The 26,976-nt window shown below is 35.4% G+C and overlaps 1 protein-coding gene across 1 annotated transcript in view; it reads right to left on the minus strand.

Annotated features, from left to right (window-relative positions):
• Positions 1 to 26,976, minus strand: part of zip (myosin heavy chain 10) — a 123,048-nt gene that overhangs the window by 15,672 nt on the left and 80,400 nt on the right. Inside the window, exons 3-16 of the mRNA XM_068775447.1 lie at positions 25,936 to 26,057; positions 20,262 to 20,285; positions 16,008 to 16,100; positions 12,979 to 13,408; positions 10,778 to 12,117; positions 9,438 to 9,608; positions 8,547 to 8,714; positions 7,926 to 8,072; positions 6,842 to 6,970; positions 5,670 to 5,790; positions 5,369 to 5,602; positions 4,235 to 4,405; positions 1,599 to 1,761; positions 559 to 697 (exon numbers count right to left, since the gene is read on the minus strand). Of these exons, the coding sequence (XP_068631548.1) occupies positions 559 to 697; positions 1,599 to 1,761; positions 4,235 to 4,405; positions 5,369 to 5,602; positions 5,670 to 5,790; positions 6,842 to 6,970; positions 7,926 to 8,072; positions 8,547 to 8,714; positions 9,438 to 9,608; positions 10,778 to 12,117; positions 12,979 to 13,408; positions 16,008 to 16,100; positions 20,262 to 20,285; positions 25,936 to 26,057 (3,452 nt within the window). The remainder of the gene's footprint in view (positions 1 to 558; positions 698 to 1,598; positions 1,762 to 4,234; positions 4,406 to 5,368; positions 5,603 to 5,669; positions 5,791 to 6,841; positions 6,971 to 7,925; positions 8,073 to 8,546; positions 8,715 to 9,437; positions 9,609 to 10,777; positions 12,118 to 12,978; positions 13,409 to 16,007; positions 16,101 to 20,261; positions 20,286 to 25,935; positions 26,058 to 26,976) is intronic.

The raw sequence follows: 26,976 nt of genomic DNA on the forward strand, positions 1-26,976 counted from the left end.
ATCTAGAATCTTTGTTTTTAAAAGTATTAAAAACCAAGCCTTACCTTGGCAACAGGTCACTTGGTCAGGGCCACTCGGTTTACTTCTATATGAGTTAAGTTTGACCGTTGCAATATGTGGCTTGTGGATAATGTTTCCTATAAACCTTATAAGTGGCTCTCAAGTAAACTCCATGGCCTAGATCAGTATTTTTCAACCTTTTATGGGCCATGCTCCACCTTACCCTTCCTAAAATCTTTACGCCCCCCTATGTAACATATATTTTTTTATATTAAACCGCTATCGGTTGTGTGTGGACCTCAAAGGATTCATAGGAATCATAGGATTAAACTCGTGTCGAGTCCGCTTTTGAATTGCCGCTCTTAATAATCAAATTGTTCTCCTGTGGGGCGTGGGCATAACGTTGGGAAGCACTGGCTTATATCAATCACCGATAAGCCATATGGCATATATGAAAATTCACGGTTTTTCACAGGAGTTACTAAATGGGACTTCGGGGTGGACTAGAAATTTGACGGAAGCTACACCAAAATATGGTCAGCTACCCGGGTGGCCTACCTGTGCTTCGGCATGCTGGGCTCCAACAGTGGCGGCCTGCTTGAGCGCAGCGGATGCCTTCAGCTCGGCCTGCTCCAGCTGCTGCAGCGCCTGCTCCGCCTCGCTCTGCAGCCGCGTGCACTTTTCCTGCACCTCCGCTCTGTCCACAACAAGGGAACAGTGAAACCGGTGAACCATATTAGATCTTTAATACAACAATTAGCAATGTTCGAAAAGTCTAGTTTACAGTTTTATTTTGTTGCTGTCTCGATAACTTTCTATAAGACACAGTCAAAATCATAAAAAATAAAATTTGTATAAGAACAAAAAATACAAAAATATATTTTAACTTATTAGTCAACAGCGTTATTTCGAAAAAAGACCGTGTAAAAAGGAAGGTGTATATATGTTACTGCAATATGGTAATTTATGAGCTGAGTCATTTTGACCCAACACCGACCAGACGCAGTCCACTCCCTGTTTATTGATCACCAGTTCCGTTTGCACGCTTTCCTTGTCTATATAGATATTACAATGCGATTAAAATAAGAATAGGACCGGCCTAGCGCCATGTTGTGACGTCACAACGGGAACTTGGTTAGTGTGCAAAAAAAGCAATGTTAAAAAATAATACCAGTGGCTAAAGTCACTCGCTCGGTTACCTTCGAAGCAGTTTCCAAATGCTTAATGAAACTTCCAAATACATCACGCGATATATGAATATTGCCATCTGGCCCTGGTACAATTCTTGCTTGTTTTAACTGGTCCAACAACATAATGGCACGTTTTTTCTCTTCCTCGAAGTACTTATCAACATTGCTGATAATCTCTCGAGCTCGCCGATGTAAAACACTACCTCTTTTGCTCATTGTAGAACAAATTAAACAATCAACAAAAAAATATTATTATGTTTTTATTTTATATATTTAATGCTGACCGTACTTATATGAGTGAAGTTAGCCGAGAGCCCGTCCTATTCTTATTTTAATCGCATTGTACATAATTATCACAAAGGATTACAAAAAAATCCTGGTAGAGTCGGACAATATCGCAGTACTGACCTGGCGCGGTCCACCTCCTGGAGCTTGGCAGCCAGCTCTGCCAATTGAGCTTCGGCCTGCTTACGCCTGCGCTCGCCGTCTGCTCGAGCAGCGCTTGCTGACTTGAGTTCGATGGCCAAGTCTGCGTTCTCTGCCTCCAGCGCCTGTTTTGCCTTCTCCAACGCTGAGGAGCAATGTCATCACACATATAAATCATCATTAATTTTTAGTTCAGAACTTCCACAGCGAGAGACAGCCACCACCCACTCTTCTCGTAGATTTACAATAAGACTGGTTGGAAGCGGTTCAACCACAAGGTGGGTGTCCTACCAAGACCACAGCAGACATCAGTTCTGCACACTATGAGCACTCTACCCACCGGCAATTCAATGATTCAATCTGCTAGACTATCCTGATTACCTTTATTGATCTCCATTATAATATTATAAAAAGTTATAAATACACAATAGCTTTATGCACAAATAAAGTGTTATTAATAGCTTACACAAAACAGCAACAAATACCTTAAATCTAATATTATATGTATTATTACTCTGGAATTTCCTTGATTTTATTAAAGCAAAAAAGCTTAAAAAATGAAGTCTTAATTGAAATAGTTTTTAACAGAAAGGCATCTTAAAACTCATTCTAGCATATCAAACAATTAGCAATAATTTTACAATACATTTGCTATATGTAGCACACTATGTCATTGAAACAATACAGACTAAAGCAAGGAAACTTGCAATCCTAAGTTATTTATATATATATATATATATATATATAAATATATATATATATATATATATATATAATACATATAAACATACATAATGCCGCGTTAAACATGGGAATAATGACAAGATTTTTCTATTAATGTGTCATGATATATTTTTAAGAAACTTTGTAAAAGAGAGAAGATATTAAACATAGCATATGGAGATATTTAGAATTTTGATAACCAAGGATTATTACACTAATCCCCAAGAAACCGTCTTGTAATGGGTCATATCAAATATTTTAAAAATCTCTGGCATGAAATGTAGGAGTTTTATACAATAAATTCCTTCATCATTTTAGCTTTAGAAAGTCCACAGTTGGACATAGGCCTCTTCCATACACACTACATCTAAGAGAACTGGTTGTAATTGACTTCATCCAGCGTGTTCTAAAAATAAATTCCTTCAGACCATGTTAATGTGCAACCAATGGCAGTTAACTGAAAGGTTCTCACGATTCAGTAAACATGGAGTGAGTACACCTCCTACTGGAGGTCCCATGACATTGTCAAGACTGGTTATCTTGAAATTTTTGAGGAAAACCTAAGTCTTGCAGATGCCATGTATCAGCTGAAATGATGAAGTTAATATCCTTCTAGAATTTCTATATCTCTATCTGTTTTGAAGTATTGATATTGGCTCCGAAAAAGAGACAAAAAATTTTTGTTACGGCAATAACAATGAACTCAGCGCGTATTACTAACATCTACATTTATCAGCGAGATCATCTTTCCTGTCCGGGGAGGAACTGCTCTTGCAGATATGTTGCCAGTACTCCCGCGTGGAGTTGAACGCGTTGCCCTCATCGTGAGGCGCGCCCACCGACGACATATCGAAGTTGTCGTCTTTCGACAGTCCGAACTTTACATTCTTCTGCCTACGCTCTTTCACATTCGCCATATTTATTTATATTTACACACGTTAATCTAAAAATAAATTATTTTTTTAAAAAAAAATCCCGCAAAAACGCTCATAAAAATTTTACCCTATATGTGACACTCGAAAAGTTTGACGTTTTACTGTTAAAGACAACAGTTTGAAAATGGAATACGCGCCGCCGCGGTGACATTTATAAACACGATCTTTGAATAAAAAAGTTTTTATATTCCATTTGGATATTTGTCTTAAATTGTTTCAACTTACCATTTTTTCATTATCCTGCCTAAAAACTTTATATAAATCCTAATATTATATTCTTGTGCACTGTGGGTAATTTCTAAAAATTCAATTTAGATATTGTTAGCATATTTTTTTATGTAAGCTGTTCATGATAAAAATGTGTGAATCTAATATCCATGGTTTTGAATTTTAGTAACAATGATACAAAATGGTGATACATATATCAAAATGGTGTAGGCAGTACATGTAACTCACCCACTATGTGCATATCTGAGTGCGTTAACATAAAAGTTTATATATATGACCTTACATATACATTGTTAATACAATACTCATGTATTATATTATATGTATTATAATTTGTAAATAAAATATACTAATATTAATAAACATATTTACTTCTTTATTACTTACATTTTAGTTTTGTTATATTGATTTAGAGTAAGTTTAAGTCTGCGTTTTTATGTATAACTATTTGTTTTTAATCCATAATCTTAAGCCTACATTATAAATAATTATATTTGAGATATTTCTTTGAAAATATACAGAAATGATATGTAATAAAATAAAATTAAGGACTGTACAAAAAATCGTCTTTATATCGTCTTTTATACGTCTTTTTCTTCCCTGGATCACCTTTTACGTTTCTCCACACAGGGTGTCCCTATATGTCTTTCTCCGATCAAAGTGACATTATAGACATTCTAGTTATACCAACAATGAGATAAACATGTTATTAGCTGCCAGTTCATTACCCACCTGCTTTAGCCTTCTTGATCTGCTCGTGCTGTTCGTTCAGCTGCTGCAATTCCTGCGAGTGCTTGTGACGTTGCTCTGACAGAGTGGCCTCGTGCGATGCCGCCTCCTCCTCGAGGCTTCGTTTCAGCACAGCCACCTCCTGCTCGCGCTTTGAACGTAACTCCTGTTGCGCTGGAATATAGACAAGTACACATTACAAAAGGTACAAGTAACATTTTAATGTTTGATAGTCTGCGGATAAGCTATTATATTAACTTATGTATGTTATATGTTAAGTATCAATATTTTATTCAGACTTTACAGTATTCTACTTTGGAATAAACACCTTAGAGTTATTGGTGGATGAGTTGACGTATATTATCTTGTCTTTACTTGGATATTGTACAGGGTTAGTAAATATTGGTGTAAAATCTTAAGACAGTAAAGTATAAGTCATTTGCTGTCAATTAATATATGGAACACTTAATATTATATATTAAAATCAATTAAAGTTGTTAAAAAAAGAAAAAAAAATTATGGTAACATATTTCCCTTTTTTATGGCACATGTTTTCGGAGGCCTCTCTTTCCCTCTAAATGTTTTAGTACAGGGACTTATTTTACAAGGATTTTTTTATAATTCTTATTTGCGTTCTCGTCTCTCGTCCTTCGCATTTACTGTTACTACATCTTTCATTCATCATTACATTAGATACAATTTTAAATTACTATGTTTATTTCTATTTTATGTTTTTACACATCATTCTATATTTCTATTTTACCTGATCCTATACCTTAGTCTTAATCTTTATTTACTATCTCCTTTATAATTCTAGGTAGGTAACATATTTCATAGTGATCCACTTTATACAGGGTGAAAATGGGAAAATTATTTTTAGCTAATTAAATTTTCAAATGTAAAGTTTATAAAGTTCTATTACTACAACAAAATAGTTTTATTTTACTTTAGTTTAAAATGAAATAAAAGGTAAGATCGTAATAGTACACAATAGTGAAGTAACATTGACGGTATATATAATTAAAGGAACACTGCCATTTAACAACACTCAACAAGAACTAACAAGTAAAATACGTATGCTCTGTCTGTAGGATATAGCCTACGTAAATTTAAAATAAATAAATAAAGAATAGTCACCGGCGGTGGTGTCGAGCGAGTCGAGCAACTCGCTCTTGAGCGCCTCAAGCTCCTCGTTGAGGTCACGGCGCAGCTTCTCGGCCTTGGTGCGCGCGTTGCGTTCCGCCTCCAGGTCCTCGTGGGCGTCGACCAGCGCCGACTCCGCCTCCCGCGCCGCCTTCTGCGCTGCAGCGCGAGCTACGCCCTCCTCATCCGCGCGCGCCATCGCAGCCGCCAGTTCTTCCTCCCGCTTGCCTGCGCACAACGACTCGTGTCAACCAACGTCCATCAGACTCATGGCCACCGACCATCAACGACGTACTTAGTACTATCTTTAGTTCCTCCACTTGCGCCTTCCTCTCCGCGAGCTGCTCCTTCACATCCTGCAGCTCTGTCTCCAGCTTCCTCTTCGCGCGGTCCACCTCTTGACGTAGCTGGTGATCCTGGAATACATGATAATTATGGATTATTTCCCTTACTACACCTTTAGCTCTTCAAAAGGCAAAGGATGTGGACCACACCCAATCAGTCTTATTAGAAATATCAGGTAGATGTCAGCAGCAAATGGATCATTTTTAAAATGAAAACCTTCATTTAATTATCATGGCATAAGTCAACTAAAGAAATATCTAAAATAAAGCAGCGAGACATGACAACATTTATTTTTCACTTTGATTCGTAAAAACAATGAACTACAAAATAATTATAAGAGATGAGTTAACTTATTTTCACAATTAAAGTACGAATTAAATTTCTATTAGGTTTAAATTTAACTAAAGTCACATAGTTAACATTTCATGCATCTAACACCTATACTTTAACTACTACATTTTTTAACTTTATAATGTTATCACTGCCCAATCACAATGCCACTATAGTGGAGGTTACATATTTGAATTATTGCTGTTATAAATTCCTGTTAAGTAAAACGTTTGTAAACAATTACATATGTTGATCCATCGGGAATCGAACCCGAGGTCGATTACTAATATGAGTCAGTCTTTATTGCTAAGCATTGGAATTTTTTACATCACTCTTACTGTCTGATTGATTCTACATTGCTTCATAGGGTGCTTTAGTTGTTGGAGAAGAACTTCTACAGTATCACATCTTGTAAGAAAGCTTAACAAATATGCTTGTTACAATATACTACACTTTCTCTTTAAGCAAGATCACTGCGAAGGATTCTTATCATTTAAATATATATTTTTATTGAATATTATGCCTTTACCGTCAATTTAATTTTAATATGCATTTTAAATTTTGCAATAAATCAATAATGTTTTGCGGAAACTTACTAAAAAATCTATTTCCGTTTATTACAAATGTATTAGAAACTTTATGCAGTCATAATTTTAGTACAGACATGTTTTACCGTGTCTTGTAAATATACTGGATATCTGTTTTTTTTTCTTCTAATTATTGTAAACATACACTGTTATTTAATAAATTAAATGTCTTTTAAAATGTCAGCTATGCTCATAAGTTACTTACTTTAAGCAGCTTCTCTTCGAGCTCCGCAATGGCAGACTCCTGCTTGGTCTTCAGCTTGCCGAGGTGCTTTGCCTTCTCCTCCTCCTCGGCGAGTGCTTGTGACAGATCTGTGGCGCGCTCCTCTAGGATCTGGTGGTTCACATCAATCATGTTGTAAATTCAATGAAATTTTAGATATAAGAATTTAATATAATATTTCAATAAAAAAACTCCCAGTCATATCTTGGCAACTAAGGTAATAAAATTATCATAAATCAAATTTTTAAAATGACAACTTTTTAGGAAATTTTGTATTTAGTTGGATCTGATGATGCAAGGTAACACGTAATAATATTTGGTAGGGCTCCATTGAGTATAAAGAATTATACAAATTTTTTCAGAAATATGAGATGTTCCTTCGCATTCACAGATATTTCCATGCAAAACAACCAGCAAGTGGAAATATTTCGCAATACTTTTGATTTACTACCTTCACCATAGATAGCACAATAATTATTTGATGTATTTTGGCATGTTGATTTCGTTGAAGAGCAGAATTAACCAACCTTTCCTATCTCCTGTTAGAATGAGATGCATATTTGCATTTAAGTGAATGTTTTCAGAATTGACCATTGAATTTAAATATTGTGTATGTGCTTCACTCAAGCTTATTTCATTTCTATATTCCATGGTAATAGGGTATGGAACCTTAACTTTTACTTAAGTAGACTCTTAGCCATGGTTATCAAGTTTGGTTCATGGTTGCTTACTAATATCAAATAAAGTCTTATTGCATTTGAAGGGATATCATTTTACACTTTTATAAGACTATACAAAGTATAGGAACCTCGAAAGCATCGAAAGAACAAAAGGTAAGTGAAACTCACCTCTCGAGTGCAAAAGGTTAACAATATATATTGTTTTCAATACTTTAAAAGTATATTGATTTAGTATATACATTTTATTTCATTTTGATATGAAAAAATACATTCTTTTGGAAACAATTTTTATTTACAAAAACCAAAATTTTCTATTATGTCAATGTCACCGTGTTGTAGAATCAAAGAATCTTTTAAGATTTTTTTGTAAGTCTAGTTGGACATACCTTCTTCTCCTTGAGCAGTTTCTGGTTCGTGTCTTCGCTGAGCGCCAGATCTTCTTCCAGTTTCTTCAGCTTCGCGTCGCATTGCACGCGCTCCAGCTGCAGCTTCTGACGCGCCGCCTCCTCCTCCTCCAGTTGTTCCTCCAGGTCCTAAGGATACGGGAAATCATCTTCATTGTGCATTTTATCATTATTTGTAATAACGGCTGTAAAATTGATCAACCTGAAGCTCTGTTGGAATGTGACAGGCCAATCATTTCTGCTAGAACAAAGTCTGCATGTACAGATAATAAACAGTAGTTAATTTTAAAAATAATAATACTAATCCGGATTTTACGTAGTTTTTGTAATTATATTATTACGCCATTTATTGTTTCTGAAATTACCGTTTTTTTTTTTAATAAAAAAAGGTGTTCCATATCTTAATCAAAGGTAATGAGTAGAAAACATTCACCCCTCTAAAGCTCTAACACCTTTTTCTAATCATTCTGTATATTTATTTAAGTATTATTATTATTACCATCATAATTTAAGAGAAAAATTAATAATAATAAATATCCACTTGTTCTAAGTTTAGTCTTTCCAAACCAATGAATATCCTGTATTTTTTTCACAAAAACTGACCTGAATGTTGAGCTGCAACCGTTTCTTCTCCTGCTGCAGGGCGTTGCAGCGTTCCTCCTCCTCCTCAATACGTCCCTCGAGGTCGTGCAGCAGTTCCTCCAACTCCTGTTTCCTGGCGGCGGCTCTCGCTCGGCTCTCCTCTGCCTCCGCGCACAATTCCAACTCAGCCTGCGTGGATTAAGAAAATGAGTTTAACAGGAAAAGGCTTCAAAGTTCATCATAAGATGGACGGATGATTTTTGCGACCTTCATTGGAATGATTCTACATTCTTTTACATCCAGCTGCTGAATTTTATTGAACACACTATTTCACTCTCACTCCAAACCAAACAGTTGCCCTTTTATATTACAAATCTTATTATTTTTGAAGTCTTCTCTTAACATTCATAGATTATTATTTTATAGTTTAATTACTTATATTTTTGTTTTAAGTTTTATCGACGGAGATTCGTATAAAAACCCATAAGGAATAAAACTGAAAGTCAATTTAAGATAACTTTTTTTTTTAGACACATTTAAAGTTAAAAGTAAAGCAATTACTTCCAAAATCTTATATTTTAAGTTTTTAAGTCATTAGACATGATGTAAGTACCACAACAATCACACTTCTAAACAAATAGTTTATTGAATTATGAAAAAAGAAATTTCTTATCAGCAGTACATATAAGGCTATATTATAATATGTATATATTACATAGCCTAGGTATTCTTGAATGAAAATAGGGGAAGGCCTTTTCCTATTATTGAAATACTTAAGGCTCTATGAAATATAAATTGATAATCCAGTCATTTTGTAATGGTAAAGAATAAGACAGTTAAACAAAATTAAATTCATATATCCGTATGAAAATCTAGAATTTTCAAAGACAAACTATATATGTCTATGTTAACCTGTAATTGTTCGGCGAGTTGCGTCTTCTCCGTATTGGCCAACTGGAACTTCTGCTCGTACTCCTGGCAGCGCTTCATCTGATTTTCCAGCTTGTCCCTTATCTGCCGGAGTTCATCCTCCTTCTGCGTTAGCTTCTCCTCCTGCTTAGTCACTTCCAGCAACGGCTTTACCTAGAATTTTTGTCAAAGGTCAATTATATTACTATTATATTATCAAAGGTTTAGAACATTTTTATTTTATGGGGCAATTATCATATTTCAAACTAGCCTAATTATTTTAAAATTGAAGCCGATTGAATGTTGTATGTTACATTCAAAATATACCATTAATGAACTAATATAATGACGTCATATTCAGATGTTTTTTTCTTTTTTAATTTTAAAATCATGTTAGTGTTTTTTTAGTAGACTAAAGACATTGACTGTAATAGATAACTACAAAATGCATATGTATTATTAAATTATGAACTTTTAGAAATTTGGTGTTTGGTTATAAAGGAAAATTTTATACAATGAACGCACACAGGAGTCCATATTGGTGATATACACCAACGCTTGGTACACATGTGACTCAACAATAGAAGTAGATTTGAACATAACCACACAACCCCATGCAGAGATATTATCAAAACAGTGAAGCCTTATTATTATAAGTTGGTCGATGATTGTTTTATATTTTGAATAACTTAGTTGTCTGCACTATTCACACACCACATATGATTCGAAGCATGTGAACACCTGGATTTACAATTGTGTTTATGGTTAGTATTTGTAATCTATGAAGTGACATAAATCTTTATTTACAACTCAGTGTGAGCAAATATAGTTTTATAATGTCCGAGATACAATCATTCATTGTGTATTCAGTCATTTGTTCATTCACTCTATAATGCTATATTATTTTTTTTTCGCCCTTAATATTAAGGATATTTGAGAATGATCACAGAAACCCAAGAGAATTTGTTGTGGCCTCTTCCGAAATCATTAGGATCTCATATATTTTGTCTAATTGATTCTTTCTTCTATTAAATTAGGATCCTCTGGCATTTTTCTAATATTCATAAAATAATATGAATCATTGTTTCAGTATACGAACGAACACTGCAAGACTGAAGCCTCCCTCAAAGATATCTTTTATGCACAATGGGCTACCATTGCACATGCTGTGTATCATAATTGTAAGTATCAAATCAGTTATTTTACAAAGGAAGGGTCTCATTTCACACACACACACACTTTTCTCAGGAAAAGAGAGGTTAGAGGTCCAATAAACTATTACTATATTGTCATGTTCAAACAATATGACAGTAGACTTTAAGATCAAATAAAAAAATACAAACCTTAATATATAGCCGCCACCATTGCCAGTTCCTGAGCTTCAGGTATGCTGCACAGTTCCTCTGGATAATCCTTATAGCGTTCAGCTGTTGCAACCGCTTCTGGTAATTTCTCCTTGCAAGGTAACCACGGCAGAACGCCTGGAAGTTTACTATCAGATCTGTTATCTTGTAGTCTCTCTCCTCCTCCAAATGCGCCAACACTCCGGCTCTGAAGAAGATCTTGGATTGACCGACGCGGTACAGGTTATGATCCAGTTCTAGTGCCTCGATCATCTGCTCGCAGGCCTTCTTTCCGTCCATGAAACCTTTGGGTATGATGTTGGGGGTGAGAAGTTCATAGCGCTGTCTGAATTCCTGGAAGGGTATCCTGTTGGGGAAGCCCTGCCTGCATATTCTGATACCCTCAAGCACACCATTGCATCTCAGTTGGTCCAACACCAAAGGAGCCTCGATCTTACCAGCCTTCTTTTCGTGATTAGGAATAATACATCTTACGAAGTTCGGATTAGTGTTCCTGAGTGTTGCCATCAACTTGGTCAGCTGTTCTTTGTACAGCTGCGAGACGGTTCTGAACATTCCCTTTCTAGTTCTTGCACCGAACTGCGTATCGGTCATCGCCTGCTGAGCCATGCCCACAATTTCAGCATCTTTCCAAATGTGACAGACAAATGGATCCTGGGAGGATTGGAGAAGCGAGACGACGTTCTCGTTCAGAGGGTCCATGTTCTTCATCAGCCATTGCGAGGCGGAGTAGTCCACCTTACCGGCGTAGTGGATTATTGCGAAATCGGCGATGCCTCTGAAATCCGTCTTCATGAACTTGGGATGGACGGAGTGGGCGGACACGAGTTTTTCCACGAAGCTCTTGTCCGTTGCCTTGGGGAACCAGCACTCCTCGTCCAACAGAGCCATGATACCCATGGGCTTGTCGATCAGATCGATGGTGGGTTGTAAATCGAGTCCGAAGTCGATGAACTTCCATTCGATGCCCTCTCTCTGGTATTCCTCTTGTTCCAGGATGAACATGGTGTGGTTGAACAGCTGTTGAAGTTTCTCGTTCGTGTAGTTGATGCACAGCTGTTCGAAGGAGTTCAGGTCGAAGATTTCAAAACCGGCCATATCGAGAATGCCGATGAACGAGGCGCCTTGTCTCTTGGTCCTGTCTAGGGACCGGTTGATTCTGTTCACCAGCCACCTGAACAATCGCTCGTAGCAGGCCTTGCCGATCGCCTCCACTGAGAACTCTACCTGCTCCTTCGTCTGGGCTTTCGTCACGAAGTCGCGGCCGACTTTGATGCGCGGCTTTAGGAATGCTTTCGTCATTTCCGTCACCGAAAGACCTGGAATTTTAAAAAAAATGCGTGTTACTAGATTGTTTTCATTCATCTACCATGCAGCACCATCCACACATCTAAAACAAATAATAACCACCAGTATTAAGGGGGTCTTTTTAAAAGACCAAGGATGAGCAATGTGCGTCTATCGAGATAGCGTTCATTGTCATATTTTACGCTACTCTTTCTTTCATAATTTAGCTGGTAAGACATTCTACGTCTATCGGCTCGTGTATATAGTATATTAGATGAAGTATAGTAGTGTGTGAGCAGTGGTAGCCCAGCGGTGAGGCACTGAGACTTGCGATAGTAGGTCATGAGTTCGATTCTCTGGATACAATCTTATACAATTCACACTTTGTGCACCAGTTATATAGGATTGCCACTGCTCAGTCTCCAGAGGATGGGCAGCAGCATCTGCGTACCATGATAGTGGGTAAGCCCTCCATTAGGTAGACCAACGACTTAGTCAAGGTCGTGTGAAGACCCTGAATGAGATCAGCGCAAGACCGATCATCGTGTGAATTGGTAGAGCACCACCTCGAAGTGGGTGTCTATCGGCTGACATGATGATTTTACCATAATATTGATGATGTTATCTTGAACATCGAAAGGAATCTTATAGAATTCTCAAACTGCTGTAAAACGTTAAAATGAAAGCACAAAGCACACAATCTTGAGCCGATTTCTTTAAATAGTACAGGCAGTTAGGGTCGAAGATTGAATACAACATTCTAGAGTTACGCCTTTTTGGGATTAGAAGCCTTCCATACGAAAGTCCATGTTGTAACAATGGTTCGATTTTTGGCAGTACAAGCTGGTTTAATATGTTTTTAATTATTCCCTTTCAATGACAAAGTTACTTACCAAGCAAATGCGCAATTTTTTGTGCAACGGTATTGTCGGGCAGCGTGGCCTGGTCAGAATTCCTCTCCTGTTTGAACTGCATCGACCCAAACAGCAGCACGGCGGACACTATCCTGAAGATGGAGTTGAAATCCTCCATGTTCATTCCCATGATGTTCATGGATTTGATCGTGGCCTGGAACTCGGCCGCGTCGTCGATTCCGGGGACTGGCAACGAGCCATTGGTGAGGAAGGGGTAATTCTTGGGATCTTCTAGGATGTACTCGGCCTTCTGCTGCGGTGTCGCGCCGACCAGCAGCTGGTAGAAGATGTGGAATGTTCGTTCGTCTTTCGCCTGTCTTATTGCTCTCGACTTCTCCAGTAAGTAGGTTTCAATGTTTGCACCGGCTATGTACCCTGATGCGTCGAAGTTGATTCTGATGAATTTACCCTGGAATATTAATAATTCGTAATTATCTACGAATACAAATGTAGTAAGCGTATCATAAACGCGGTCGGTCCAGCGGGGTTTCATATGCACCCGAGCCCTTAGCTTTGTGACAGCCGTTTTATTTGTAATAATACCTGGTCTCTCTCTCAGCAGGTGATAAGTGACCAGGACCTAAAGGTAAAGTATGGGAAGGAATGATAGAAAATGTGAAAACATAAAGGTTGAGCGAAAGACATTAAAGAAGAACAGAAAATTAGCATAAATATAAAATAAAGTGAACAAATCGTTTCAAAATAATAGTTTCTCTCTGCCCAAGATAAGGAAAGCACGATAGGTGTCCAAAAACGGAGCAATAAAAAAAGTATCACTAACAATTTAAACATGAACTCAAAAAAATCGACTAGTATCTTTCTGCAAACTCAAAAGGCCAATTTGAGGACGTAGTTTAAATATGATTGAGAAGATAAAAACGTAATCGAAGATCTTATGGGCTATGCCGAAAAGAGACTTTTCTGATTGTTTCAAGGAATGAAAAAAGCTTTGGTAAAAGTGCCTTTAATCAGAAAAGACGTTTATTGGGAAAATTAAAAATAATTTAATTTTATAAACAAATTAATCTTACTTTTAGATCACAGTGTTACATAAACATGAAGGAAAACATATAAAGTCCAACAAAGACGTATTCCGTGCAATAAATAATAAACTCTGTTAAATGGAAATTGCATGATTGTATTAAATTATTCTGGTAGCTTCTGTAATCAATTTCCCGGGCGTGTCGGATTTTTGGCCGCGCTCCAAGGATGCCGCGCAGCTGGTTGAATATATGCTTTTAATTACAAAGGACGAAGTCTGCCGTGCCGGTGACTCTGTTGGGACAGGACCAAGCCTTTGATTTGTTATAATATTCATTACATGAATATTTCACTACCTTATCAAGTGCATCCATTTCGGTTGCAAGAAAGGATCGAAGAGGTAACCATTGCCTCACTAGTGGGCAATAAGAAAAGTTGCCAGACCTTCCTAGACTTAGTCGGAATTTCATAAGACCTACGACGATAAGAGCCAATAAATGAAAAGCATAATTGAAGATAATAAAAACATAAAAAAATATAATCTGTGATAATTTTAAGTCGACGAAAATAAACTGTGATACAGATGATAAGGAAACAAAATAATATTTAATTAAAGCAAATGCAAACACAAAAAATAAACAAAAATAAAAGATAATGTAAATGTAGAATCCTGCATAGAAGGCGATGTACGAAAGGAAAAGAATACAAGATATCGTGAAGGGAAAAAAGATAAACGGAGATAATAGAAAGGACAAATAATGAGCCACTGTGTATTTAATACGAAAATACAAAAGTCAATAATAAGAAGTAATATTGAGATTTAAAATCAATCACCGCAAATACTGTGATGATGCACCAATCCGGTGAAATAGTAGAATATATCCAAGCTGAGACTCTTATCACTTAAACTTTGCTATTTTTAAAGAAACTTTATACTAAACCCCTTCTGCAGATGCCATCTCGAACTTGAATAATTCGACAGCATAAGACAGATAAAAATATGACGTTTTGTATCTGTCTTCACTGCCGTATCGTGACACCGTGAAAGAAAAAAAAAAACGTTTTATAAAAGCCGACATTACGTGCGGCGTGTATTCGAAATTTGAATTTAAATATTTTGTATTTCGACCGTCTGGAACGCTTCCTTTCGATGCTATCGCGTGGTGATAGTTTATGCGAAGGAAGGTGTGGGCCAACCGCTCCTTTATTTGCGAACATTTACTACAGCACTAACAAATTGCATGCATGCAACATTGCTAAACGAAATGGTATTTGAAATAGCGGAATACACACTAGTGATGTACCTAACGTTTTTTTTATTAAATATCGATATACTAATTCAGTAATAATAAATATTATTTATAAGAGACGACCTTATTGAGGTCGTTGAAAGATGATAGATGCAGGCTGCTTTAAACCGGTCGTATTAGAAATCTATGGATGAAGCCATGTCCAACATTGGACGTCCTATGACTAATAATATAATGACTTCGAATTGTTATTTATATCAAATTAAAAAACGACTGTACGGTATTGTCAAAATATCAGAAGTTTGCATGATTATGCTATTTAGTTGAAATGAAATATCGTAGCCAAGAAAGGGACAAATACATAGCTACTACCGCTATGCAGCAGTAGTCGTGCAATAAAATGCACCGCTCGCCAGTCCGCTGATAAATATAAAACCGCAGATAAAACACGAGACTCGGTGTTTGGCACTAGTCGGTGTAACATCTCTTGTGGATGCTCCGTGGAGGGGTGAAACACGTGTAGAGTAGATTAACGGTGGTAGTTGTGTTTCACACTGTTTGCCGCATGCGCATTTATCAGCGGGCTGGCGGCCGGTGCACTTCATAGGATGTCAATGTGGAGAGACGACCTTGTTAAAGCCTTCGTTTGATGGAGACTTCTACAGGGCAGGCTTATGATCAATTGTGACAACATCCCGAGACTACAATGATGATGATATACAAATCATACGTGTACATAAAATAAATGTAATACAAGATATAGGGTCATATACTTACAAATCTTGAAGAGTTGTCGTTTTTGACCGTCTTCGCGTTACCAAAGGCCTCGAGTATCGGATTTGCCTGAAGAAGCTGCTGCTCCAGTTCTCCCTAGAGCACGTTAACAAATATTAAAATCGAACACACATAAAATATCTCTATTCGTTAATAAACACACACCGAACACACAAACAAACACATTTAGTTGTACAATTATCCAATCGAGTTAGTGACAAAATTGTTAGTACAATTTTATTATAAGCGTATATATTTATTCGCACAAACAAAGATTTTAAGCAAAACGGATCCTTCAAAGCGATTTCACATTTCCAACACATAGAATAAATCTACACCCAAGATACATACTAGATATATCCGTTGTAAAGCTAAATAGCATATATGCTATTTGTTAGTAGAATACTACAGTTTTTATTATTATTATTATAGCAAGTAATAAAATTATAAACTGCTAAATAGGTCATGTAATTACAGCTAACTGTAAAAGTTCATCTAACAAAAACTTACTTCAATTAGGATTTTTAAGTGATAATACAGCTTGGGTATTAAACTCTCAGCGTGTGAAGGTCATAGAGAGAATAATAATGCTCGGCATTTCTCGAAGAGGTCTTATTCGATCGAAGAAGAGAAATAAGATATAATAAGTTGTAATGGCAATGAGCAGATCAGATGACCACTAGGGCATTAAGGTTTTGGGCTGGTTAAGGGTTTTGGATGGTTTGGGGTCTACGGACCTGCAAGTAGGACAATCGCTCAGGAGGTAGACAGACTACTTTCTTACGGTCGTTGGAAAACGCTGAATGTAAGCCAATATAATAGCACACTGAATTATGTATCTAGTTTGACGTATACGGAGCTACGAAAACGTCTAACTACAGTCGGCTGGCTAATTCAATATGGCGTCTTGGGCGCGTATGGCGAGAGATCGAATCGTTTCCCGCGTGAATCATAAATGATTTCGAAATTATTTCTTAAAACATCACATCAGTATGAGTTGCTGGTATAATGTCACTAGGAATTACATTGAAATAAGAAAAGTTACCCTACGAATAGCTCAACGGATTTATATATCATAGCGCACAGTCTGTTTTGAGGACGCTGGTTAAGGTTAGGTAACTAAAGGTAGGATGTTGACCCACATTGTTGACAGATGAACTTGTCAAGTTCGTCGGGAGACGCCAGTTGCAGGTCGCTTTCAACTGATTTTGTTGGAAATCTAGGGAAACTTATACCTCGAAGTGGACGTCATATGACAGGAATGAATGTATTCACAGTACTGAAAGTGTAAAAAAAATAAAGCACAGGACGATAAAACAATCGTTCCTTTAAGGGATGTAATTTAGAAAGGAGCTCAAGCTTCTAGTTGAAATAACCTAGTAATTTCTTCAGAGCCCCATACAATATCTACAGAATTCTCCACAGGAAAAAATTTATATTGATGTGCAGTGGAATGTTATCTATAATTACCTCGAATGTCGGTCCATTGCTCTACAATTACAAGCAGCATGAAATTAAATTTAATTATGTTAATTAAAATGAGTCAGTGAAAATGTTACGAAAAACTTTACACGTTTTAATTAATGTCATCCTTAAATTTAATTAATTATTTGCTATATACTCGTTTGAGGTGACATTAGTTTTATTGTATGTACAATACAAAAGCATTTAGTATAATTCCAATAAAGGCAATTCTAATAATTAGCGAAACTAAACAGCCAGTTACAAATAAAAAAAGAAGATCTGAGAACGATGAGAAAATTCACAACTTGGACACGAACGGCAATGATTTGTGACAACTAAAGATTATTGAACAGGCCATAAACATTGATATAAAACCTTTCGTAGATGTGCTTCAAAAAAATTGATTTATCCTTTAATAAATTTAAATGAGGATCGAATCAAAAATGATGAGATAGGTAGATGAAAGAAAGTAACCGACAAAGTCTTGCGGATTGAAAAGTTGAAGTGGCGACATAGCGCGCGGAACAGATGGCTGCTGAGAGCTTAAGGCTTTGGAGTGAAGACAAGACGGATTAGACGACCTTGGTAAGAACGCCTCATGACCCTGGGTCCTGCATCCATTCGGTTTTATTGTTAATCTTTTGAGACCTAAGAATGCTTTTTGCGGGTTCTTCGTAGCTTTACTTTGATGCCATTATGATGAACTCAATTTTATTGTAGTTTACATCAAATTTGGCTATTCCGACATTATTTTCACAATGTACACTTGCGTTCTAAAGTGGATAATAAAAAAAATTTAAACAATTTAGAAACAGACTGTACCATCTGGAGAAACGCACACGAATCTTATCAGTCGTGGAACAGAAAGCAAGTGTTTATGTAATTACTCATGGTGGAACTATGTGATAAAGCCTTATCTATACTTTACACGTTTATCGTTGCGAGAGAAACAGGCTGACAAGAATACGTTATATTCAGAACCGCTACTGGCTATATAAAAAGGCTTTGTAAACAAGTACATGCACCCGTTCTAATTACCAAGAAACAATTTTGACATATCAAACACAAAATGATTTTTTTTTCAAAAACCTTTTCGATGAAATACCTAGTAATTTACTAAATTTTCACGACGAATGGACGTATGGTTTTTGATTAGATTGATTACAGATAGACCCACCACATTCATTTATACATATATACCCTAGTACATCTTTAATTTACTTCGTATAATATCTAAGAGTTTAAATGATAATTCGTAATATTTACAAATTTATAGGCTTCAGCTTGCTAAGCTCAGACGCTGAACGAGCCATGGAGAATTCTCTCGAAATTGACTCAGGAATGGGAAGATTTGGAGATAAACCGAAGTGTTCCTTAAGGTTCTGAAGAGTAGACTACTGATACCCCGACCCACAATGTGGACAGATGACGCTAAGGTCGTCTGAAGAAACTGGATGTAGACTCGTTCCAATCGGACTTATTGGAAATATATGGTGGAGACTATGTCCCCCATTTGTAAATGTTTATGGTATGTGTATCCGAATTAAGGAGATACCCCAATGAGCAGTTGCAGGGAGACAAGAGAATCTCTTCGTGTGATCGTTTTAAAAAGTCAAATTGTCGTATTTCATCTATACACCCAGAGATGGAAGTCACCTATAATTTATGTGTTCCTAAGGAATATAAATCACGTGGTATATCGATGTTTGTTTAGCGGTTACAACAGCTTCATCGTAAATAGGCTTACAGAACCGGAGTCCTAATGATAGTTACCTCTCTTACTGGCTGCGTAAATACGAGAGCGCGATTTAAAATACATCTAACGCCATCTAGTTTTAAATATACGAACTACATGTTTTACATCGACATCTTTTTTTTTAATTTCTTTTAAATATTAGGTTATTAGTTACACACATGAAAGGTAAATATTGCGACAATAATTACCAAAATGAAAATGTTTTTTTTTTTCATAAAAACATGGTAACACTAGTTCAAAAAAAATTGGTTAGTACAAAAAGCATGAAATATTTTAGTTCATCCACTATAAAAAACGAATGCATCATGCAAACAGATGTAACGCAACATATGCATACGATGTTAAAGTTTGCACATAGTCCAAACATTTGCAATGTCTTTTATGAAATATTTTCACGAAACACACATTGAAAACTATATACAATAAATGATGTATAAAAGAACAAATCAATTATTAAATTTTTGATAATATTTTTGTTTAATTAAACCTCTAGACCAGGGCTTCTTAAACTTTTGTCATTCACGACCCCATTTATGATTGCGAGTTTCTTAACGACCCCAAACAAATATAAAAAAAAATATTTTTTTGATGATTTATTTACTAGGTAACAATATGCATATACATATGAAAATATATAGTTTTAGAATTCGTTTTGAAACATATAAAAATCTAAAATTTAAAATTGCACAATAAATTATAAAATTGTATTTATATTAGTTTGACATTAAAATCCCTCGACCCCAGAATTTTGCCACGCGACCCCATTTGAGGTCGCGACCCATAGTTTAAGAAGCCCTGCTCTAGACTATAGACAAAGGCAACCGTATCGAATCCTATCGCGTCCTCCCAAAAGATGGAAAGACAATGTCAAGTTGGATTTAAGGATCTAGAAATCTATGGCGAGGACCTGCGTCCAACAGTCTATGTTCTATGACTAAAATAATGTAAATATGTATGTTGTCAGTCTGTATATATATGACAAATGTTTGGACGTATGTTCAACTGGCATCAAGCTTCGACTTCACAACCAGACTTACAATAATCAGCTGCGGCGACGGCCCCTGCGGTGATCGACGACCCGGTGCAGAGAGAGGAAAAAAAAAGATAAAAATATATTACAAAAGTACAGAAATACTTTGTGTATTATCAGAGATATAATTAGAACATTCACATAGACTTCTGTAGGTATACACATTTATTACAATTCGTAATATTAAAGTATCGTTCAGAGCTTAGCCTGTGGTACCTCCTCGTGCTTATATTAGTGTAAAGAGATCTATAAAGTGCTTTTTGTTCGCTACCACCATAATCCCATTATAAAAGTAAACGTCGACCGGCATTCAGTATGTGTCTATAACTTAAAAAAATGCCTGCAATTATTAATTCAACATATCGTCCTTTTCAAACCAGTATCTGCAGTGTGTTTTGAAAATAAAGACTTTTTTTTGTAATATGTCTAGACCAGAGTTCCCTAAAACTTTTTTGTGTCGTAGACCCCCTACTTACCTGATATTGATTTCCTGTAAATTCCTAACTGTAGTGAAGTTTAGTGTTAAAAACTTAAAGTAAAAACACATATTAATTTATACATTTATTAATTGAATTTAAATTAAAACTTCTCAAAATAAAATTTTGTATCTACTATACCAACTAAACCAATCTATTATACCAACATCCTACAACTTACACAATTTTATAAACATTTATAAAAATTTTTTTACTTCGTAGGTACTTTTATAAATAATGTAAATGTTTTGATATAACAAGATAGTATGATGTAAGTAAATAGGTACTATCAGTGTATGTGTTGAGATCCACTATCGTGGACCGCCATTTTCATTTCATGGACCCCCAAATTTTTTTTCGCTGTCTTAGACCCCTTGCTGGTTGTCATAGACCCCTAGGGGTCGATATAGACCACTTTGGGAATCACTGGTCTAAACAGTGCTTTGTAAAAACACACATTCTTCAAATTTATATAAATGTTACAGGAGAATAGTTTTATTCGATATCTCAAAGTTATACATCTTATATATGCCAGACATTGACGATATAAAAATATCGGTGTGACTTGATTGTTGAAGGGATACGAATACTGGTACATTTTGTTGGGCGGTACCAAAACAGTTCACAAGCAACAACTATTACGCATATATAGTCGAATATAAGAAAATTATTCGAGCTGTGATATTTTGTGAGTGGACTATATCATTAGTGATATCGACCAAGTTGACATCACTCCACTATTGATGCTACTTCTCCGACTATTTATTGAAAATAAATACATTTAAAAAACTTTTAAGTTAAACGGTTTTTTGATACCCATATTGTGGTGGTTGTGGAAAAATATGTACCTAGTCCGCCATATTGGAACGGCGTCCATCTTGAATTTTAAATTTTGACATAATCATCGTATTTTACTAGTGTAGCCCTTTCATTTGATACCCATATTGAGGGGTTAAGGAAAAATATGTAATCCGCCATTTTGTATCGGCGGTCATCTTAGATTTATAATGTTGTTGATTTTATTATATTGTATTGTCATCTAAATTAAATGTGTGTACCAAATTTCAGATCAATCTGACAACGGGAAGGTGCTTAAATTTCAATTTCTAATTTTGATCCAAATAAATTCCGTACGAGTCGAACTAAATAAAACCGTTTAAAAAAACGCAGTTTTCCGTCCAGACTGTGTCCGTCAATGCTGCCTGACATTAATTATTCACTAAATAATGGCACAAATTGAATTTCGTTAAAGCATAAAGGCATAAATAAAATTTAGTAAATTTGATTTATGCCTATATAGATTTATGATTTTTAATAGACTTATAGAGAAACTTGACTGTCGGTCAGAACTGACCGTGTTAGCAGAGGGCATGTTTTGAAAATACTATATACTACAATTTACGATCCACGGCACAAAAACAATCTCACATATAATTCACTAAACAAACTCGTGTATATACGCTTCCTTAGTACGATCGACATTGTGCAAGCTATACGAATACCTATTTCAGTTCCGTGAACTCTATTCAAATAAAAACGTTCAAGCCACCAGGGCTAAAAGCACTAATTTCATTCGAAACTATAATACAAGAACATTGTAGTTCGTACCAATAAAGTTCGCATTTCTAAATATTGTGTTATAAAAAAAAACTACCTATTAATATTGATATCATAGTAAGGATAGTATAAAATCTTAGTTATAAATAGATTATTTGTGTCCCGTTTTATTGATTAACTTTTAGATATAAGCCAGCGTAAATATGACCAGGGCTATATGTACTATATCGTCATATAAACACGCCGCCCACTGCAAAACTTACGCCTCCCCCAAATCGTCACTATGATCGATCTATTTTCTAATTCCAAATTTAAATTCAAAACCAGTAAAATTTTTAATATTGTAAGTCATATACCATATACGGTATAAAAAGTAACGAACTCATTTACCATATACGTGCCGAAGCTATACTCGGTGATGAGTCACCGTGTTTAATAATGGTTAATATTAAATATGCCAAGACCACACCCAGAGAACACTCATCGCTGTTTACAATTCGCGGTAAAGACCTCGCCACACGGCCTGCGTTAGCGGTGCGATTTAAAACAACGCTTATAGAATCTTATAATGTTTATTGTAATTATAAAATATATTTCCAAACATCTATATATATATATATATATATATATATATACATATATATATATATATATATATATTATGCCTATATAGATGGACCGATGACATAGTCAAAGGTCTCGGAAGTCGCTGGAGCAAGAGCGTTCATCGTGACGATGGAGGAAACCTATACTTTTCAATAGGCTTTTATCAGCTGAGGTGATGATGATGGTGTATACATATATATCTATATATAAAAGAAATTTCTAGTTATGTATTCCTTCCGAAGGATTTTTTTTTTTCAAATGATTTAACTATTTAACTATTGTAAAAGGGGTTAAAAATGCGTATTTTGAAACTATAGAGTATGTTATAAATTATCAAGAATTGATTTTATGAAATTACATCAACAAGAGGTAGAACGGGCGACACGAAACTTATGGAAGAAAGTTACTTTATAATATATCGCGTAGTGAATAAAATTAAAAAAATAATCATAAGGAATGTTGTAGAAATATTCTAGTCACAACGAATGCTCTAACACAGTGTTTCGTAGAGTCCACGCCCCACAGTGGGAGCAATTGGATTATTAAGGGAGGCAATTTGAAAGTGAACTTGAAACGAGATTTACCCTTTCGATTTAATATAAAAAATATATACGTGTAATAATTTTGTAAAAGGTTGCTCTTTTGTAACAACTTCCTATAAAAAGATTGAGAGTGGTGGGGTTGAAACATCGTTTTGAATACTGAGTCGGAAGCTCGGTCACTATTTCGAAAACCATCGAAGTGATAAGTTGTCTCGTGGAAATTATGCTAGTTGTCCTATAAGAGTATTAAAATTGGAATAAAAGTATTTACTGTGCTGTGAATGGGAATTTTTCTGATATATGTTACAAAAATACGTAAGAATTTTAAAAAGGATAAGGTATGGAATGGCATATATATAGTGTTGGAAAATAATGATCTAACGGAAGATTTTTGTTTCCAAAACTCACCCGTACATCTAGTAAAATTGGAGCATTAATAAATACATTTAAAAAACTTTTAAGTTAAACGGTTTTTTGATATCCTTATTGTGGTGGTTGTGGAAAAATTTTTACCTAGTCCGGTATATTGGAACGGAGTCCATCTTGAATTTTAAATTTTGACATCATCATCGTGTTTTACTAGTGTAGCCCTTTCATTTGATACACATATTGAGGGGGTTAAGAAAAAATACGTAATCCGCCATTTTGTATCGGCGACCATCTTAGATTTATAATGTTATTGATTTTATTATATTGCATTATCATCTAAATTAAATGTGTGTACCAAATTTCAGATCAATCTGACAACGGGAAGGTGCTTAAATTTCAATTTCTAATTTTGATCCATATTATTTCTGTACGGGTCGAACTAAACAAAACCGTTTAAAAACATGTATAGTGTTGCCAACGTCTCAAAATGAATGTTTATAATATCCGGTAATTAAAATAGTGACGTAACATACGACGCTTTTCACGCACGTCTTCTGCACAGATTAAATAAACGTGTAGTTTTTTTTTAACTTTTTAGCAGATATCGTGGCTTGTTTAAACTCTATTGATAGCGATGTTTTTTATATCATCTATTTACAGCTAAATGTGATTACTAGACTAAAAAACTGAGTCCGTTTACTGGCCTAAAATGAATAAGGAAATATAAACATTTTTAGGACAATTCTCGGTAATGATAGGTTGATGTAAACAGGTATGAGGAAAAATGTTTTAATGTATATTACTTACGACCTAATGGTTTCCGAACTTAGCTGTTATCTACGAGTCATTTTAACGTACTATAATTGTGTTTATTACAATTACACAAAAACATGGTAATTGGACGCAATGTTATAAATATTTTAATCGCTTTCTTACTATTGATAATATAGTCTGATGCATATTTATCTAAGAAACTATGGAGATGGCTTGTATGAATTTCTAATAAAAAAATTACGCAATAAACTATGGAGAGGGATTTTTTTACTAATCAAATTGGGAATAAAAATCTGTAGAATCGAAACAAGTAACAACAGCTCTGTTGATAAGTTGAAGGGGCCATAGGCACTTTGAAGTTTTAGAGTACCAGGTGGACATTGTCAGCCTGTTCCAATCGGTCTTATTGAAAATCTAAAGAGCATGTCCAGCTGTAGAATAAAATGATTAAGAAATATAAAAAAAACGACTGTCTCAACTTATGAACAAGCAAATCTTTTTATCTAAATAATTTTTATATAATATCCTTTTCGTTTGGTTTTTGGTTTCGTTTTCGTCACTTGGAGCGAATGGGATCGGATCGGTCACTTGGAGCGAATGGGATCGGATCGGAGTGTGAAGGTAGCGTACCTGGAAAAACCGAGGGGTCGAAAACCAGTGGGTAGACCCAGGTATCGCTGGATCGATCGCGTTGAGGCAGACTTGCGCGAATTGAATGTCAACCAATGGCAGACGATGGCGCAAGATAGAGGAAAGGCCAAGACCCACTTTGGGTCACTGAGCCAGCGGAGTAAGTAAGTATCCTTTTCGTTTATTACGATACAAAAACGGTCTCCATATAAGCCAACACATAAACCTTAGATAAATATGCATTAAAATATCAGCTTATGTTGTAGCAATAATGAGCTGGGTACAGTAATATTTCACGGACTTTAGCATGGTATGAGTGATCTTACTGGATGTGGTATGATTTATATCTTACCCGAATTCGACAGTCGAACCAATAGAGTAAGCGCTTTGAAAATCAAAATATTATATAAAAAAAAATTATATAATGCATTACGATCAAAAATAACAAACAAAATAATAAAAAAAATTATAAATAAATCTTATTTTCATATTTATTTTTGAACAATTATTCTCGAAAAAGAAACTCTTTTTTTCCCTTAGGTTAGCAACGCCATTCAAGGTATTCATTTTTAAACGACACTAAAAACGCGTCCGTACTCTTTGAAGTGCATACTTCGACTGGTCAATGTGACCATGTCTTTCTAATTTACTTAATAAGAAGCGTTGTATCAGAAGAGTAAATCAAATTGTTAACAGTTAAAACAATATAAGAGAACTGAATCCTCACCGCTCCAGATCCCTTGGGTTTGGAAGCCGCTACATAGGCCAGGTACTGTATGACCTTCTTCGTGTTTTCTGTCTTACCGGCACCGGACTCTCCCGTGCAGAGGATGGACTGGTCCTCACGATCTGCAAGAAATAACTTAGTGAGTATTTTATAACATCATTCACTAGGTGTTACGTCCACAGGTCACTGAAATTTTTGGTATTACTTATTTTCTATTAAAATGCAACAGGCAACTTTTTCAGTACAGTCTGTAGGTACATATAAACGATAAATAATTTATATATATATAGTAATTCCAATTTAAAAAAACGCTTTTATATCACAATATATCATTACGTTATATATTTCTGTAACCATCGACTTCAATTAAACTATACATTCACCCCTTTAAAGTTTTTATTTTCTTATACAATATTATTACGTAATAATCTTGGCTGTGTAATGTTTTTATGTATTCTTTTAATAAATAACCAATATAAATAAGAAAAAATTGTTTATTTTATTTAACCTTTTATTTTTAGACAGAAGGTAAACATTATATAGTGCAAAAAATAGTAGTAACTTAAAATATAAAATATGAAACGATTAAAAAGTTATAAAATTAAAAAGTGACTACAATTTACGGCATAGTTTTTAATCTTCTTCAGTTGAAGGCTTCCACCAAGGCGACCAATCTTCTCTAGATCTGCCTTTTTGGAACCCTCCAAAGGAAACTATAAAACTCAATAAACCTATAAAAATTAAAGAACCTAAACGAATAATAAAGCACAGAGTCGCGGACATTTCAACAGCTAATTACTGGTAATTCAATCAGTGTTACAGTACTCCGACTGGACGCCGCACATTTAAAATTCCTATTCGCCCATGAATATGCCTATTCGTATCTACCCACATGCAAATAGTCAGCTTTGTACGGCCCGAGCGACGCACGGCGGTTGAATCACAATGAACCTCTTGGAGGATATCCTCGGTCGTATCTGCATTTAATTGTCTATTTATCTTGATGGACGGAATAACTTAGGATTCTTTGATTTCATTTGT

Source organism: Battus philenor, unplaced genomic scaffold, assembly GCF_028537555.1.
Source record: "Battus philenor isolate CCGP_79_NKW_IND1 unplaced genomic scaffold, ilBatPhil1.0.hap1 SCAF_9, whole genome shotgun sequence".
NCBI lineage: Eukaryota > Metazoa > Arthropoda > Insecta > Lepidoptera > Papilionidae > Battus > Battus philenor.